This window comes from Vespa velutina, chromosome 18 (genome assembly GCF_912470025.1).
Source record: "Vespa velutina chromosome 18, iVesVel2.1, whole genome shotgun sequence".
NCBI classification, from domain to species: Eukaryota; Metazoa; Arthropoda; class Insecta; order Hymenoptera; family Vespidae; genus Vespa; species Vespa velutina.
In genome coordinates, this window is record NC_062205.1 from 373,577 (window position 1) to 391,799 (window position 18,223).

At 28.4% G+C, this 18,223-nt stretch overlaps 5 protein-coding genes across 8 annotated transcripts; 2 read left to right on the top strand and 3 right to left on the bottom strand.

The window, feature by feature from the left end:
- Nucleotides 1-2,928: 2,928 nt before the first annotated feature.
- Nucleotides 2,929-7,055, bottom strand: LOC124955412. Its single transcript, XM_047509794.1, has 7 exons — nt 6,594-7,055; nt 6,361-6,515; nt 5,805-6,283; nt 4,041-4,124; nt 3,502-3,810; nt 3,238-3,440; nt 2,929-3,168 (listed from the first exon to the last, which is right to left on the bottom strand). The coding sequence occupies exons 1-7, from the start codon at nt 6,798-6,800 to the stop codon at nt 2,983-2,985; spliced, it is 1,623 nt and encodes a 540-aa protein (XP_047365750.1). The 5' UTR covers nt 6,801-7,055; the 3' UTR covers nt 2,929-2,982.
- A 1,339-nt stretch (nt 7,056-8,394) lies between these two features.
- On the top strand, nt 8,395-10,282 carry LOC124955549 (ribosomal L1 domain-containing protein CG13096). The gene is made up of 3 exons (XM_047510134.1): nt 8,395-9,079; nt 9,358-9,923; nt 9,996-10,282. The coding sequence occupies exons 1-3, from the start codon at nt 8,691-8,693 to the stop codon at nt 10,187-10,189; spliced, it is 1,149 nt and encodes a 382-aa protein (XP_047366090.1). The 5' UTR covers nt 8,395-8,690; the 3' UTR covers nt 10,190-10,282.
- LOC124955550 (ankyrin repeat domain-containing protein 40-like) lies at nt 10,263-11,747 on the bottom strand. The gene is made up of 4 exons (XM_047510135.1): nt 11,517-11,747; nt 11,281-11,444; nt 10,842-11,140; nt 10,263-10,757 (listed from the first exon to the last, which is right to left on the bottom strand). The coding sequence occupies exons 2-4, from the start codon at nt 11,400-11,402 to the stop codon at nt 10,411-10,413; spliced, it is 768 nt and encodes a 255-aa protein (XP_047366091.1). The 5' UTR covers nt 11,403-11,444; nt 11,517-11,747; the 3' UTR covers nt 10,263-10,410.
- Nucleotides 11,748-12,002: 255 nt separating this feature from the next.
- Nucleotides 12,003-18,202, top strand: LOC124955548 (splicing factor U2AF 50 kDa subunit). 4 transcript variants are annotated; one of them, XR_007102905.1, is made up of 9 exons: nt 12,003-12,157; nt 12,611-12,840; nt 12,927-13,187; nt 13,387-13,537; nt 13,672-13,727; nt 16,114-16,395; nt 16,464-16,628; nt 16,707-17,718; nt 17,892-18,202. XR_007102905.1 is itself a non-coding variant. In XM_047510133.1 (8 exons), the coding sequence occupies exons 1-8, from the start codon at nt 12,136-12,138 to the stop codon at nt 16,836-16,838; spliced, it is 1,299 nt and encodes a 432-aa protein (XP_047366089.1). In that variant the 5' UTR covers nt 12,003-12,135; the 3' UTR covers nt 16,839-18,202. The 4 variants fall into 4 exon arrangements, 1 of the variants encoding a protein (XP_047366089.1); XR_007102906.1 differs by having other exon boundaries at nt 17,895-18,202; XR_007102907.1 differs by having other exon boundaries at nt 13,387-13,525.
- LOC124955552 lies at nt 17,257-18,055 on the bottom strand. The gene is made up of 3 exons (XM_047510140.1): nt 17,788-18,055; nt 17,613-17,696; nt 17,257-17,536 (listed from the first exon to the last, which is right to left on the bottom strand). Exons 1-3 carry the CDS (start codon nt 17,828-17,830, stop codon nt 17,376-17,378), a joined length of 288 nt encoding a protein of 95 aa, XP_047366096.1. The 5' UTR covers nt 17,831-18,055; the 3' UTR covers nt 17,257-17,375.
- Nucleotides 18,203-18,223: the final 21 nt, after the last annotated feature.

An 18,223-nucleotide genomic window follows, 5' to 3' on the forward strand; every position in this document is an offset into this window, starting at 1 on the left:
GAGAATACTTTAATTCCCCAGAAAAAAGCTTTCCGCCACCATTTTAATATTTTGCGTAAAAAACAATACATACATCCAAATTGGTCTGCGCGGTCCACTCCGTCCATAAATTTATTATAATTCAATATTACTTCAGGTTTCTTAAGCTCTACATGATAGAGCACGCCGGCCAAACAATAATAACAATAAGAAGAACAATATTAGTAATTTTTAATAATCTTAAATAATCTTTAACAATCTTTAATAATCTCTCTTTGTATGATATAATTTGAACCAGGGTTCAATACATAATCCCACGTTACACTCTTTACATTCGAATCGTGTTTCGGTTCGTTTTTTATGCTTGCTGCAAACTACATTTCCGGCGACCGTTCTGCCGGATTCCTGTAGGATTGATATATTTTGATGGAAAATGATGGAACCAGTCGTAAAAGCTTATCTTTGGATGCAGTTTGGCCACCGCACTTATTGCTGTATACATTTTCTTTTGGATATTTTAGTAAAATTTCTCGAATAAGACATAAATGAAATTTCGCAAATGTTATGTTCTTTTTGGATGTAATTTTGTAGAATATGTAAGTATTTTCAATGAAAAGGTCCAGCATGTGGAAAAAGAATTTCTTATACCACTTCAAAATTTTTCGAATAGTATTAATTGAATTTAAAGTCATATTTGTTTTGTCAACTGCTCCCATAACGCAGTTATAGTCTACAATAACAGTTGGTTTTAATATTGGTGTTCCTGTTACATCTTTTTTTTTTGTTTCTGTATACTCAGCAGAATGATAGCTTGATAACATTAACACTTCTCTTTTGTCCATCCATTTTAGTGCTAATAATTTATCCGTAAACTGAAACGCAATTTCGCCTCTGCATAATTTATTAGATATACTAGGCATTCCACGTTTCCTCACTGTTCCAAATGCATTTGTCTTATTATGATATAGGAGAGAAAATAATGCCAGGATTGAGTACCAGTTATCAGTGACCAAAATATGATCTTTATTTAGATACGGTTCCATCAGCGTCATAACAATATTCCCTGATTTGCCAATCTCTGCTAAATGATTGTCATTTATATTCGTGCGTGCTCCACAATAGACAATAAAATCTTCGATATATTCTGTATGACAGTCGCAGATAACATACGACTTTATACCAAATCTACTTCGTTTTGAAGGTATATACTGCTTGAAAAAACATTGATCTTTGAAAAGCAGCAAGCTTTCATTGATGCATAAATGCTTATGTGGGTAAAATGCCCGTGAAAAAGAAATACGCAGTCTGTCGATGATGCTCCGTATTTTTATTAGCGCATCTGGACTTGTCTTATTATTGTCGTGGAAGACAATACTACATTTGTAATAGAGCTATATATCTGTCTTTTTTCATTATTCTTGGAATACTTTCCGTGCGTAATAATTCGTCGGTTGACCAATATTCGTCTATTGATAATTTTTTTACTCTTGACATTAACATCTACAGAGCAAAAAATCGAGAGTTTCATCAAAATCAAAAACTTTTGGAACTAAATTTTGTACCTCCAAAGATCCCGTAGATCGATGTCAGGTAATTCGTCAATATTTTCGGAATAAGATTCCGAACTACTTGACAATATGAGTTTGCTTTTTATACAATTTCTCCAAAAATTGCAGAAAGGTCAGAATTCGATGATTCTTCTATATCATCGCAGATCATATTTGTCCGTTTGTCCATGATAGGGGCATAACTTATGGATAAGATTATTTGATTATACGAAAAAATCTCTGCACGAAAAACGTATACAGCTAATGCATCGAAGATAAACGAATTAATGGTTATTATTTTAAAGTTATTAATAGCAAAAAGTGTAAAACAAATGCACGGCGTCTATAGGCGCTGTTCGCCCAAGAGAAACGTCTATAGTTGAGCGCCTAAAGGCCCTGTTCGTTCAGCGAAAGCGTCTATAGTTGACCGTCAAAAGGCGCTGTTCGCAGCGATAGGGTTAATAATACAAGAATATATAATATGAGAAATTAAAGATAGCAAGCGTGTGCTATCTTTTTTATTAGGAGTGGATACAGGATATATAAAACGTACACTTTCTTCTTGTGAAAAGAAGCTTACGGCACATAATCTTTTTCTGATCGTTATGCCAATATAGAAATACTGATATAATAAAAAAAAAAAGTAGAAAAAAATTCCACGAGCTGTATTCTTTTGAGTCTAAGATCATCCCGTTTAGTAAATTCTAAACTTTATAGCTATTAACAAGAAATACGTCTCATCGGGCTGTATTTTATCATCTTTTTAAATGTACATAACCTTACTTTCTACCTTTGTTATTCCTATGTTATTTTGCCATATATAACATATCCAGTCTTCATTATATCTTTATTTATCCTATATTCGTATGGTTTTTTTTCTTTACTGCAGTTATTCTTACTATTTCTTTCGTTTATTTCTCATCACGTCTCGATGTAAGGTAAAACCATAAGAAAATCCACCAATCAAAGTTAATTATTCCCTTTTTCTACATTTTGCAACGTAAGACGCAAACTGTAATGATGAAAAATTTCACGATAATAAAATTCTTACATCATACATCCAACCATGTGCTACATTTATTTTTTCATACAAAAAAATATTGTAATGTATATACGTGTTTAAGAAAAAACAAAAAATTTGGACAAAATTTATATAGTGCTATGTGTAGTAAATTATGCCTTCTAACTGCACAAATGCATTATGACTATATCTTCAAAATTTTTGAATTTACTAAAACTTATAAGTATACATAAAATTGTTTGCTTTCTTAGTATTACTTATTGTTAATATTACTTTCTTATCTGAAAAAAATTCAAAAATAAAAAGAGAACTAAAAGAAATAGGGAAGATAATTCATATCTTTTAATGTTTTGTATACATATATATTAAATTGTTCTAGAATTTATAATTTAAAAATATTTATTACTTATTCTGTCATGATATTATATAATTAATTTATTTTTTACATTCACATATGTTTTTATTCATTAATATACTATATATACAAATAGGTTTTTTAGTAATTGGATGCGTTCCATGTTCTGCAGTTATCCCTATGGGATTCTTCAAAAATTCGATCATTTTTTTAGCAAATATACGATTAGTTTCATGTACTTCTGGATGTTGTAAAAACTCATCAATCTATGAAAACAAATTTATTAATTAGAAAGTAAAATTTATAAACATGTATTCATTAATTATAGTTCCTACCTTTATCCATCGACATTCAGTAATCTCTACTTGACACTTTATAATGTCAAAAGTATTAGGCGTTAAGTAAGCTACCATATATATATCTGAACAATTGAAAGCAGCATTATGTGCATGTCTAAAAGTTACAAGACATTTGAACACTGTTTGAACACCTGTTTCTTCTAACACTTCCCTTTGTGCAGCTTCATCTATATTTTCTCCTAGAAAATAAAAATGTTAAAATTGTTCATTGATCAAATTTATTTTATTTGGAGATATTACCTGGCTCGACATAACCACCTGGTAGTTTCCAAAACTGATTTCCTATGTAATTTTTTTCCTTCACAACTAAAATTTCTGAAGTTTTTTCATTATAAACAAATGCTCCTACACCTAAATTTGTATGAGCATAAGGTGGAATATTACAAACTGTTTCTTTGTTCAACCAGTTATATAGCATAACATATTCTTCTCGTGCATGATGAAATTTGAAGCCTTTTTGTACTAAAATTGGTATCCATTCGGAGTGCGACAAATGCACATGAAACCATATTGTCCGTTTCTTTTGTTCCGACCAGATATTTAAGGAAGCTATAAAAAATCTTTTATTGAAAAACAAATATTGTCGTGAAATTGGAAAAATATAAATTTAGAATATAGATTTTGATTGCTAGACCTTCATGTGTGTGCAAATATAATATGAGTCTGTTTAATAATATATTATTTGTAATGTGTAATTTACTTGATCTATAATATCATAAATAAATATCAAGTAGTTGTGATTTAAAAATAAAACTATAGAAAATAGGGCAAGTCTGTACCTTGTAAACATTGTGAAAACACTGTGATGGGACAAGGTTCTTCAATGGAATGTATAGTTACACCGTTATAGATGTCCTTGTGCCCTTGAAAGCATTTTATAGACATATTTGCAATATATTTTGTATTACATTTACTCCAATAAGAGTGTAAAATGTATCGAGATATAATCGTTTGATACCATAAGAAGTTTCGTTTTATCGATGCCTTGGTAACGCGAAATAGTTTCTGAGTTAAAATATTATACATTGGAATAATTACTACATATTATACACTTAAATGATTGTGAACTTAACTGTTTTCTTCATACGCCACACAATCAGATGTTTATTTAATATTGACTATGTTGATAAGAAGAGTAATACACATTAGAATTAAAAAAATTATCAGCTTTGTAAGTACACAATCATAGATGAAAATTAAATTGAGGTTATCATAAAATTTAGATCATAAAGTCGATAGAATTTCTACGTATATTTTTATATCCATCGTGATGACAAAGCATGTTTCAGAAAATTATGATTTAATATATATTATCGATAAAAAAATATTAGAGATATGTATACTATATGATAATTTTGCTCACACTATATCTACACATGTACGCACGTATTTGATGTTAAGTACTAATAAGTACATACATGATTAACGATATATTTTTTATTAAAAAAAAATCAATACACATTTGTTAAAAATTTATCATATTTTTCTTTAAAAAAAAAAAAAGAAATAATAAAAAATGAACAAAAAAGAAATTGATCGATTCTTTTTGATCGTTTTTCGGCAATAAAAAAATTTTCTTAAAAACAGTATCGTGACACTAATACATTATTGATTACGTACATAATAAAAAAAACATAATTGATAACGCCTATTAGAAAAAAAGAACTCAAACTTTTTGTAGAAGACAGTTTTTGTAGAAGATTTATAATACTTATGTCCTCTAACAATGAAAAACATTTATATTGGAAGAAGTTTAATTTCTTCAAGAATGTCTTGAAGAAATTGACAAATATCTTGAAATAATGGATAAAAAATTAAAGGAATAAATAAAAAAATAATATAGTCAGAAATTTGTAAATATTTTATGGATTACTCTATGTGCAGTTTTTTTTTTTTTTTTCAATTGAGTTGTGTAATTTTTTTTTTCATTTTGCTTTTATTTGAAAACATTTTTAAATATTTAAATAACAAATGACAATTACTTTTATTACATAACAAGTATACTCGTTATTTACAGCTAAGAGGTTAATAATATATATTTTTATTACAAACTTTCGTATATTTTCAAAGATATTTTAATTCGATCTACGAACAGAATTTTTCCTTGCCCCAAAAATTATCGAGATCTTTATAAACTTTGTTTGCTCGAGAATTATAATGCAAAGCCTCGCAAATGCGACAATAGTGACGAGATACGCTACCAAAATAACCGTGTTCGTTCAATATCTCATAATATCGACGCCATTCATGAAATTTAAGATAATTATCAATATTGCGATGTAAATATTTTAGATAGTACGCTAATTCGATTGGATTAGCAAAATCATCAACGTGTAAATATGATCCTAATGGTAAAAGTCGTTCGCAATCATTTCTCGAAGGACCCATAATTATTGGAACGGCAAATTTTTTATATCCATTCCAAAAAACTTTTTCAGTTAAATATTCTTTACAATTTGAATTTTCAAATGCAAGATAAAATTTATAAACATTTAAAGCGGGACAATCGTTATCAAAGTGACCAGGACAAGCTGTCATATTACCTCCCCTACATCGTCCATAAATATCGAAATCTTCAGCCAATAAAAGTTTTAGAAAGCGTATGTATTCCCATCTTTGGTTTTTGCCAGAACAATTGCTAGCCATTACTGCAACTAATTTAGTTTTCGATCTTATAAAACTATTACGTAAATATGTTAAATCATTGAACAAATTTTTCGTTGGCGATATTGGAATAGTTCTACCATAAGGTACAGGTATGTCACTATCCATGCGGTATGACATTGACCAATTAAATAAGCCATTGTAATCTGATAACTTTTGATTTTTATATAAAAATGTATGCATTGGCGATTCGTCTGTTAAAAAGATCCACCTTTGATCCCAACGAGTTCTAATAGGTAAATCTTTTACACTTCTCGTAAGATGAAGATGAAATAAAAGTGCATCTGCTTTATTCAAGTCTTGCGAATCGTAACTCAATAAGCAATCAGTGACCGAACAATTTTCCCATGGTGAATATCTGAAATAATTGAGAAAGAGAAATGTAGGTAACATGGTGGAATTGTGTACACGTAATTATATAAACACAAAGCTGACTTAGTATTAGTAAAACGTCTAATATGTCTTCTTTCCAAGAATGGTCCGTGTCTCCAAATTAAAATTATATAAGGTTTCCTTTTTTTCTCGATTATGAGCGGTAAAGATTTTTCGGACGATAGAAGCCATTTTCCGAGTATAGACAAATTTTTTAACTTGAAAAGATGAAGAAATTATATACTATAACAATACATTTATTGGTAAAGTTTGACGATTAGCTTACAACGCAATACCTCCTTGCTCGAAATATTTTGTTTCTTAAATTTTATTGTTAATTCTTTTGGAAACAATAAATTTCGTTCTTTGGTATTTAAAGATGATATTTCTTTAACAGAACTTTTATTGATACATTTATTAATAATAACATTACTACTGTAAATGAATAAAGAAATAGCACACAAATATATAAAAACGCGCCGGTAGTTTCTAAATATCAACATTATGTACAATCAATTCTTCAAGAATTAAGTTAAGTGAACCGTATCAACGAATTATTAAAATCATGCACTCTCATAGAATATTACTATAATACATTATAGAATCGAAAGAAACGCGACATCACATTTGTTCTATCACTTTCAAACGCTCGACATATAATGAGTTTCTATTGATGTAAAAACTGAAAAATAAAATAAGAAAACAATAGAAAGAAGAAAGAAATGAGATCATTTTACGATAAAAAAGAACCGCTCGTTATGAAAGTGGTCTCGATTGTGTTGGTTAACCAAGTGTTACTTTACTCGCTATTGATTTCATCTATTTTATTTAATAACGGGATTTTTATTATCGTATAATAGTACATATATGTATAACAAAAATTTAACATGTATAATAATTTTCTTTTCATTTTTCAAAGGGATTCAATGAAAGTAAGATAATATTATTATTTTTTGGATAAATTTTTGTATAGATTTTACACTTAATTAGTAATTTTAATTATTACTATTTATTAATTATGATATATATAATTTAAGACATACATTAATAAAACATATATTATATAACTATTGGCTGTTTCTAACTTCAAGAAAAATAATCGATTATAATATTAATTTTTCTATGATCACAATTGACAATTTAACTTAGATTAATACACTGTGGATTGATGCAGCTTTCAAAATTGTTATTACTTTTCGATATTGGTATAACTGAATTGTTTAGTGTTAGTCATGTCCTACACCAATCCCAGACAAAATTATGTAAACTTTTAATAAAGAATAGAATTCGCCGAAAATAAAGAATAGAATTCGCCGGCTCGATTCTCTTGCGTGTGTACGTATGTGTATCTAAAAAACATTTTCTGCAAGAATCTTCTTTTGTTCAATCATGTATTCACTAAACCAGGAGTGCCAATGTCCAAACACTAAAGTTTATAGTGATACTAGAATCACACCATATTAACACAAAAGTTTAACAAAACAACATCAGTGTTACTTTCCAAATATTAGAATAAAACTGAGTTCTTAAAAGTCTTCACACATGTATCGACGTAAGGATAAAGAAATCTACCAATCAGAGTCGATTATTCTCTTTTCCCTATATTTTTCAACGTAAGATGTAAGTGTAGCGATAGAAAATTTCGCATCTACGAGATTATTATAGCTTACGTCCTATATTCAATTAATCAAATGTCTACGTGTTCATTATTTTTTTTTCTTTTTTTTTCTTTTTCTCATATTGATATTACTAGCTTAAACTTCTTTTTACTTATTTTCTGCTTAAATTTCATTTCTATGCATTTAATAATTTTTTCCACAGAAAAAAATCATAAAAACATCATGAAAAAAGTTTGAAAATAATCCGACAAAGGCGTTACTAAACCCAAATACGATTGAAGTATTCTATCTTCATTTTCATATTTTATGTCAATATACAAATCGCATTCCTCTACGATCTTTCTTTCTTCATTCTCTGCCGCGTAAAGATAGAAAGGAGAGCACGTGTAATTAAAATTTATTTTAATTATTAAAAAAATGAAACTAATAAAGAATGTAACAAAAAAGAAAAAAATATTAAGTGAAGATGTAAATAAAATATCTAAAAAAGATATAAAAGTAAAATTAAATTCAAAAATTGTTGAAAAGAAAAAAAAGAAAAAATGTGATTTAGTTGAAAAAAAAAAAGTAAAATCTATTGAGAGATTAACAAATTTAAATATTTCCAACATAATCGTTGAAGCATCCGAAGAAAAAAGGGAAAACATTATAAAAGGAAAAACAAATGAAAAAAAGAAACTTAAAGCTGTTACGAATGATGAAGGCAAAAATAATACGCAAGTATTAAATATTAAAAATATTACAAATAATATCCCAATTAATAAAGAAGAAAGTATGAAGATAAAAAATAACGTTCAGAAAACAAATAAAGCAAAAAGGTCTCTATCTAATGTAGAGATACTGAAGAAATCAAAACATGATTTTGATACTTGTGCAAAACAGCAACAAGTGACTATTATAAAAGATGTCACTAATATAAAAAACATGCATATAAAAAAGTTGCAAAAGAAAATAGCAAAAATTGAAAGAAAAGAAGATGGTGATGATGTTAATCTCAAAGATTTATCAAGGAAGCATGTATTACAATGCATTTCAGCTATTTTTCACCTAACGCAAGAGCAGTTAAAAAATAAAAATATATTATTCCCTGAAGGATCCCAGCCAATATTTATGCAGGTAACTTGTATCAGGATACCAAAGATATCAAGAAGACAAGTAAGAATGTAAGTTCTATATTAATATTAATTAAAACATTTAATAAATTTTTAATATAGTAGATATAATGCTTCTATAGTTAGTTTATTTATATTTAAAAACCAGCAAATGATTATACTTTATAATTACCAATGGATCCTTATGAAATTTTATGATTATAATTTATCTAATGATGCTACTTTGATATATATATATATATATGTATGTATATATATATATATATATAATGTGTATATATATATTCTTTTATTTTTAATTAAATTTTATAATCCATATATTGTTATAGATTATTACCATATTCTATTGTATCATCAGATGATGATATTGCACTCTTTGTATGTGATCTCGAAAGGGGCAGAAGAAAGGATTATGAGCCAACAGTAAATCATTATAAGGAATTACTTGACAAATGTGGATGTACAAAAATCAAAGACATAATACCTATGAATCAAGTTAAGACAGAATATGATCAATATGAACTGAAAAGAAAACTCGTTGCTAGCTATGATTATTTCTTAGTGGATGGAAAAATTGCTGGACACATGTCGCACTTATTAGGAAAGATATTTTACAAAAAACGCAAACTTCCAACTTCCATTAAAATGAATAAGGAAGATTTAAAATGTGAAATTGATTATGCCTTGAGAAAAACGACTATGCAATTACATTCTTTTGCTGATACTCATGTAATACAAGTAGCAAATACCTCTATGAAGAAGAAGCAAATTTTAGAGAATGTTTTTACTGTTTGTAACCGTTTAACTAAAGTCTATCCTGGTGGTTGGTCAAATATTCGTGCTATTCGATTAAAAACTCCAACCGGACCAGGCCTTCCTATATACATGACATTAAGTGAGTATTATGAATTTGTAACATTCATGTTGAATATAAATTTATTATAATTGATTTAAATTTCATCCTCAGAAAATAAGAATACTGTACATATTCCTGTTGTAAAACCTAAAAGACCAAAAGCATATTGCAATGTTGAAGGAGAACTTACTACTTTATCTGATGCTAATGTGATAGTTACTCCTGATGGTAATGTTGTAGTCAAGCAAACATTTTCAAGAGAATCTGAAGATAGTCATGAAGAAAATATAGAAGAAACTAAGTAATGATTTTGTTTTCTTTTATATTATATTATTTATTAATTCTAGAAACAAAGTTTTTAATTATTGTATTATTAAATATAAATACATGTAAATATTTATCAATATTTTTTCATAATATTATTATAATATTCTATTTCTTATTGAGATTAAATAACGATAATCGAAAATGAAAATATTTGTTCTGATTTTCCACAAACCTTAATATAGATGAATTAAAAATGATATTAATATAAAATAGTTTGGTCTTTATGTGAAATACTTTGATATCCATTAGCTGGTGTAGATGAAATGTTATTAGGAACACTGTTAGAATATTGTACATGTTTATATACATTTGCTGGATCTGTTATTATTTCAATTTCTTGAAAGTGTTGAAGTCGTTTTATGTCTTTATCTTTTCTCAGTTTAGTATTTGGTAATTTTCGTAACTTCAAAATTTGATATGGACATAATCCAAATTCTTCACAACATATCTGTATTAATGTCTGGTATGTTAAATCATTCATAGGTAGTTCAACTTCCACAAAGTCAGGATCAGGTGCATTTGCAATACGTACTTTTATTACTAATTCTATAAACAAAAAATAAATGTAAATATTTATTGAAATATATCTGAAATATCTTTATATTCTTTTAAGCAATATGAATTTTTTACCATCTTGCAAATGGTTATTATTTTTCAATTCATATCGAGTATGATTCACTCCTAAATGCTGCATAGGATCTACATTGGTAATTACATTTTTTTTATATTTAGGCATAAATTGATGTATCATTGGTCCATTTGTATTACATTGAATATCAGAATTTAATAATTGTAAAATTTCTTCATTGGAGCATAACGATTTTACTGATTCCCCATTTTCTGACTTTATCTTTTTATCCGCACCATGCTTCAAAAGTAAAGAAACGACATCCAAAAAGCCTTTTTTGCAAGCCCAATGTAATGGTGTCCTTTCAAAAGGATATTAATTATTAAAAAAACTATAAGTATAATGAAATAATATATTGTGACTAAAGACAATTGAAAATAATTGATATTTATAAAAGAAAAAGTATTATTATTTAATATATAATGTCATCAATATTAATACCATCCGGAACCAATGCGTTGCGTGTTAACATTGACGCCTAAATTGATAAGTTCCTGAACTACATCCGTATCCCCAATACAGACTGCTTCTTTCAGACGGTCTTCTAATATTTGTTGTTCCATATTTCTTTAATGTAAAACGTTAACTACATGCGGGTCCTCAAACTATTATTTATAAGATTACTGAAATTAAGAGGTCTTGCACAACTTCTACAAAATTTAATTGATTAACTTAACTATTTCAATAGTAGACCTTGTAAAGGTTTTACAAACAACCAGGATATTGATGTAATATTAAAAAACTCTGCTATTTTGATATATTTTATAAAATTAAAATATCAAAACTGTATATAATAATGATAATATAATAACTTCTTTATATAGCATCTCATTTTGGTTTATAAACGAAAATCGAATGAGAATACATTTTTAACTGTCGTAGCAACCAATAAAAATTTAATCTGGTCTTGATCATTTCCCTGTATAAAGAGTAACCCTAGGGAATTTATATTTTTACATATATATTTTTTTAATCCATAGAAATAAGTAAAATTACTATTGTTTTGTTTATTAGATGGTTATCTTTAGTCCATAATTTTTTTTCTATTTTCATTGTGAGATATAAAACACATTGTTTATTATAGTTCTTCAAATTAGAGCAAGAAAGCATAGATACTTCAATATGCTTTTCACGCCATCTGGTAGTGGTTATTTTAGATTCATTGTTCTTCTTGTTGCTTCACGCCATTTCGGTATAAAAATCTGTTTGGGAGCGGCTGACGTTTATGCAGTTTATCGTTCTGTATAAACATATTTTCATATAATACAGTGTAATACTTAAATTGGAAGATCAAAGATGGGAGAAGATTTTAATGGAGGTGAGAAATTTTCTAATAAGATGCTTTTATCTACATTCTTTGTAAGTCTTCCCGCGTTATGTGAAGATGAATGGATTTCTATGAATGTAATGGCCGGAGATCTTATACTGGCACGCATAAACAAATTCGTAAATGTCTTTTTTTTAACTAGCTTTGATTGACATTTATGTGTGGTTTCTTTTGTATGTACAATGAAAGTATACAATATATATATTTCTGAAAAAATTTCGAAACATTGACATACTGTAACAAATAGCATATATGCCCATATAAGTTATCGAAAAATATCTATTGTCTTTTTGTTTAAAGTGATCGTTTTATTAAAAATATAATTAAAAAATATCTGTTTATATCGTCTTTAAATATAATATGGATATAATTAATTAAAGTATTAGAAAAGATTCTTTCAATAATTAATTTGATATTAATTCATAATTATCGTTATTTTACAAGATCGAGAGAGACAAGATAGAGAGAAGGACCGTGATAGGGACAGAGATCGTGACAGGAGACACAGATCACGTAGTAGGGATCGTAGGAAGAGATCAAGGTCTCGTTCCAAGGATCGCAGAGATCGTAAAAGAAGCAGTTCTCCTAAAAAAAGTCGCAGTTCTAGGAGAAGGAAACCATCTTTATATTGGGATGTACCACCACCCGGATTTGAACATATTACACCTTTGCAGGTAATTGAAGAATGCATAAATGTTAACTTAATTGTTATTATCTATTAAATATTTTAATTTTAATATTGTAATTGTTTGTATAACAGTATAAAGCAATGCAAGCTGCTGGCCAAATACCTGCAAATATCGTAGCAGATACACCTCAAGCTGCTGTTCCTGTTGTCGGTAGTACGATCACTCGTCAAGCAAGAAGACTATATGTTGGTAATATTCCATTTGGAGTCACAGAAGAAGAAATGATGGAATTCTTCAATCAACAGATGCATCTATCAGGCCTTGCACAAGCTGCAGGAAATCCAGTCCTTGCTTGTCAGATCAATCTAGATAAAAACTTTGCTTTCTTGGAGGTATAATATTAAAATTACAATCATTTTCTTTATATATATATATATATAATAATTTAAATATATATATTTATATATATATTTATATTTAATTATATATATTTAATATAAAAATATATATATATATATATATATATATATATACATATATATAATTATTATTAGGAAATTCTGCAAATATATTCAATTTCTTTTATTTTAGTTTCGTTCAATAGATGAAACTACACAAGCCATGGCCTTTGATGGAATCAATTTTAAAGGACAAAGTTTAAAAATAAGAAGACCTCATGATTACCAACCAATGCCTGGAATGACAGATAATCCGAGCATGAACGTGCCAGGTACGGTTCCTGGTATGTTTTATGCATACATTTTACACGTCAGTTTATAATATGTGATTATAGAGTAGTATTCTAATGTATACAGTCAATTTATATTATATTTACTAACACAATTATTAATAAAATATTATATTTATTTATTACAGATTCTCCGCACAAGATTTTCATTGGTGGTCTACCGAATTATTTGAACGAAGAACAGGTATGCAAATAAATCTACTATATCATTTGTATTCACTGCACACTTTTTAATGCAGTTCTCTTTCATTGAAGCTCAATTTTTGATTATTGAATGTTTGTATTTAGTTTTGCATAAAAATTGTAAAAACGAGCATTAATGACTGGGAGAAAACTGCAATGCGAAAATGTTAGGACTCTATTGCTGTAGGATTATTAAATATGCCAATCCTCAGCACTGTGAGTTAAACAAAAGATTATATTATAACATAGGTACTTAGCTATTTAGCGGAGATTAAACAGAGGAAGGTGTACCAGTCTGCCAAAATTCTACAGAGGTATGTATGTGTATCCACTGGATTTCTGCGTCGATTAGGTCATTAGATAGGAAAATCAGGTTTCGCTTTCACCAATGTCTGTGGATTAGCAGATGCGTTCAATATCTTCTTTCATTCCTTTATCATTGTCACATCGTCCCAAAGTTGTGCAGGATAGATACATAGATAACAAGGAAAATCGTTAGAGGCGTTGCAGCATTTAAATGGCATGCAGTCGCAGCAGTCGTTTTTCTTTTACATACTTTCTAGGCATATTCTAGGTCCAGCCAAAGAAATTCTAATTCGACAAACTCGAACAAGAATAGTTTAGCAAAAATGTCGCAGTTCGAATATAAGAAAGGAAGGGGAATTGTTGCAATTGCATTATTATCCATGAAATAAAAGTACAAAAAGTTAAGAAAAGATTATATTACATAGAATGATGCAGAAATTTCATATAAACACGTGTACTTGGCAAGGACATTATTACAGAGTCATCCAGCTTTCTTATGACAATGATGCTTATGCAACAGGACTCTTTATAGGTCTACAAGTGAAACAAATCAACGTTTTATCTAGCAAATTGGTTTTATTTTGGATGGGATTACAGGGTCAACACATAATTTTATGTGCATCTGGTAACAGCTCCAAGTCTTCTGGTATCTATTCTTTTCAGGAATATCTTTTTCCCTTGCAGCTATTTTCTTTACAGGCTTTACAGATCTTCATCTTGTGCCTCATTGCGTTTACAGGTTACGCAAATGAAACTTACGTGTTCAAATTTCAGTAATGTGTCTTTAGGCAAAGAGAAAATACTGAGAGTGACAGAGAAACAAAAATAAACAACTGCTATATTGCATCATTGGAGAGTTAATAACAGTTTCCTTACAGTGAATATGATTAACATAGAATGAAAAGTAAAATCCTTTGGTTATTGTAAAAGTAAATTGTGGACTGATACCAGTGCCCTTTCTCCCCATTTCTTAGCTTAGGGTCGCGCTGATCAAAAGCATTTGCTTACCACTACCACTACTTCTACCACTACTTCTACCACTACTACTACTACTGAACATGACAATATACCACACTGCCTGGAGAGAGGCTAGTCCAGTCCCTCGAGGCAAGTACTTATCTCATTTTCATGCCTTCGTACATTGGGCTTATGCGATTTTGCAGCCCCTTTCCCGAAGTCTGTGATTCTCCTGAGCTAATGGTGCGTTCTTTGATATTCTGGTAGAATTTATCGGTAAAAGCATGTTGCTGGCTTGTGAGGAGATCAGGAATGTTTTTGTTAAATCTATATGAGGAAGGTATGTTGTATTCTACCTCCTCGATAGATGCAACATGCTGTTATCTAGATTTCAGAGTTTACAGTTTCTGTGATGAATGGGTTCATGTAAGTAATATCACTATATAAGTACATATATACATATATATATATATATATATATATATATATATTATATATATATATACACACATATATGTATAATATATGTTTATATATACACATTCTTCAAACATAATAAATCAATTATAAAAATTCTAGAAGCGAGAAATTATGCTTAAGAAGGGTATAATTTAGATATATTAGAACTTCTTAGGAAGGAGGTACTAAACAGAATAAAATACTGTGTGTAATAAAATAATATATAGACATTACAAATAAGTGTTAACAGGCACATCTACATATTCGAAAATCAGTTTCATGTTCCTATACTATGCAATTTTCTGTTTGAATGAAATTTCACAATTGAACATGTCTTATATAAATATTATTAACTTTATTAAATCTTTGTTGCATTAATTATTCAATATGTATGTCTTGCAAAATAATATAATAGACTATAAAGTATTCTACATATAGATAATTTGTTGAAAATCCTATTATATATCCATATATTTGGTATATAATCTCTTTTAATAAAATAATTTAAATAATCACTAAAATAATAAAATCTTTTAAAGTAATAAATATAAACAAATTAATGTTAATTTTATAATTTTAAAGGGAAAATTGCATGGTCTACATTAGTATAGATTATTTTATGTAACATATATGAATATAAAAATAATATCGTTGTGATAATTTAGGTAAAGGAGCTTCTGATGAGTTTTGGCCAACTGAGAGCTTTCAATTTAGTAAAGGATTCAGCGACAGGACTATCAAAAGGTTATGCTTTTTGCGAATATGTTGATGTGTCCATGACGGATCAAGCAATTGCTGGATTAAATGGTATGCAGCTAGGAGACAAGAAATTGATTGTTCAACGAGCTAGTGTCGGTGCAAAGAATCCTATGATAGGAGCACAAGCTCCTGTACAAATTCAGGTACCTGGTTTATCCATGGTAGGCACAAGTGGACCTGCTACAGAGGTAAATATATAAATAAATATATAATTCGCATAGGACATTGAAATAACGTGATTTTTATATATTTTCAGGTACTTTGCTTACTGAATATGGTTACACCAGAAGAATTAATGGAAGAAGAGGAATATGAAGATATTTTAGAAGATATCAAAGAAGAATGCAACAAATACGGTGTAGTTCGATCCGTAGAAATACCAAGACCTATCGAAGGTGTTGATGTTCCAGGATGTGGAAAAGTAAGTTACAGAATTTTTCATTTATTTTATATTTTTATAGTTATTTATTATTATATGTAACTTATTATTATTTCGCAGGTATTCGTTGAATTTAACAGCGTTATCGATTGTCAAAAAGCACAACAGACTTTGACAGGACGTAAATTCAACAATCGTGTAGTAGTTACATCATATTTTGATCCCGATAAATATCATCGTAGAGAATTTTAGAATGTAGATTCTTATTTCTTACCAATTAATGATTGGCTGTATTGTATGATACATACAAATGAATAATCTGATATGTCTTAAAAGTAAATAATATTTCGCGAGAATAATATTCTCTGTAATTCCTTTTAATTAGAATATAGAAATCATTCAACTATTTTTGACTGCACAGTGCATTACAGTAATAATTTACTATAATTTACGTTCATTTCATGAAATGAGATATTGTAATTCTTTAAAAATGCAGTATAATTAATAATGCGTGGAATATTTTATAGTTTAAATAATATAATCAATTGATAATCTGGAAATAAGAAGTAAATAATGATGATATTAAAAAACATTGCTAGCTGCAATATAAGAAGTTTAAGTAATTATGATGGACAAAAGAAATAAAATATTGTCACTGTGTTTATACAGATATGATTTAACAATTATATATTAGTACCCTCTTGATACATAAGTTGAAAAATACATGAACATTATTTTAATGATTTTTATACACAAAAATGATATATAATTATAATTATCTATTAAAAATTAAGCTTCGTTTTGTACAGCTGGTTGGTATGAATGGCTTTTTGTTGTGTCAGCTGGATCAATTACAAACTTTTGTAGTAAAAGGTAAAGACCACCGCCTATGAACAACATACTGATTCCACATAGTAGCACTATTGCCCATGCAGGTATAGCTGTACCTCCTAAGATAGTTGAAACATTTATGTTATTTTCATGTAAACGTAACAATTTCATCAATATTTTACAATTTTTACTCACTGTAATATTGCCTTGTTATTGTCTTACGACCGCGTAATATTTTACGTCTTGCTTCTGTTTCATCGATGAAGATTCCCATAATAACTATGTTACCGTCAAATATAACGTAAGTATTTTATAATATTTTCACATACTTACAGTAAAATGTTTTAAATATTTGTTTACATTTACTTACGCAAACTAACTGCGAGATAGAATAGTAACTTTTTTGAATACATGTTGATTGATACAATGTTCCAACTTCACTTAAAGGAATAATAAAATTTAACGTCTTTTCAGCAGACAAGAAGAATTGGGTGTAGCGTTGATCGTCGGATGATGAATCAACGACGATAGATAACAAGTGATAACAGATAATATAGAATGTAGCTTATCTGTTTTAATACTATGAGATAAAGTACCTGAGAAAATTCATGTAGGCAATGCAGTAAAAGATAGTAAACTTTCTAAAATAGTCTGGTAAAGAAGTTTTTACATTTGTTGTCATAAATTTGGTATATTTACAAAGTTTATGTAAATTTAATATATTTAAAACAAATTAGATATATTACTTGTATAACAATGATTTTTTATTAAATCTCTTAAGAAGATATTCAGTCTATATACTTGTG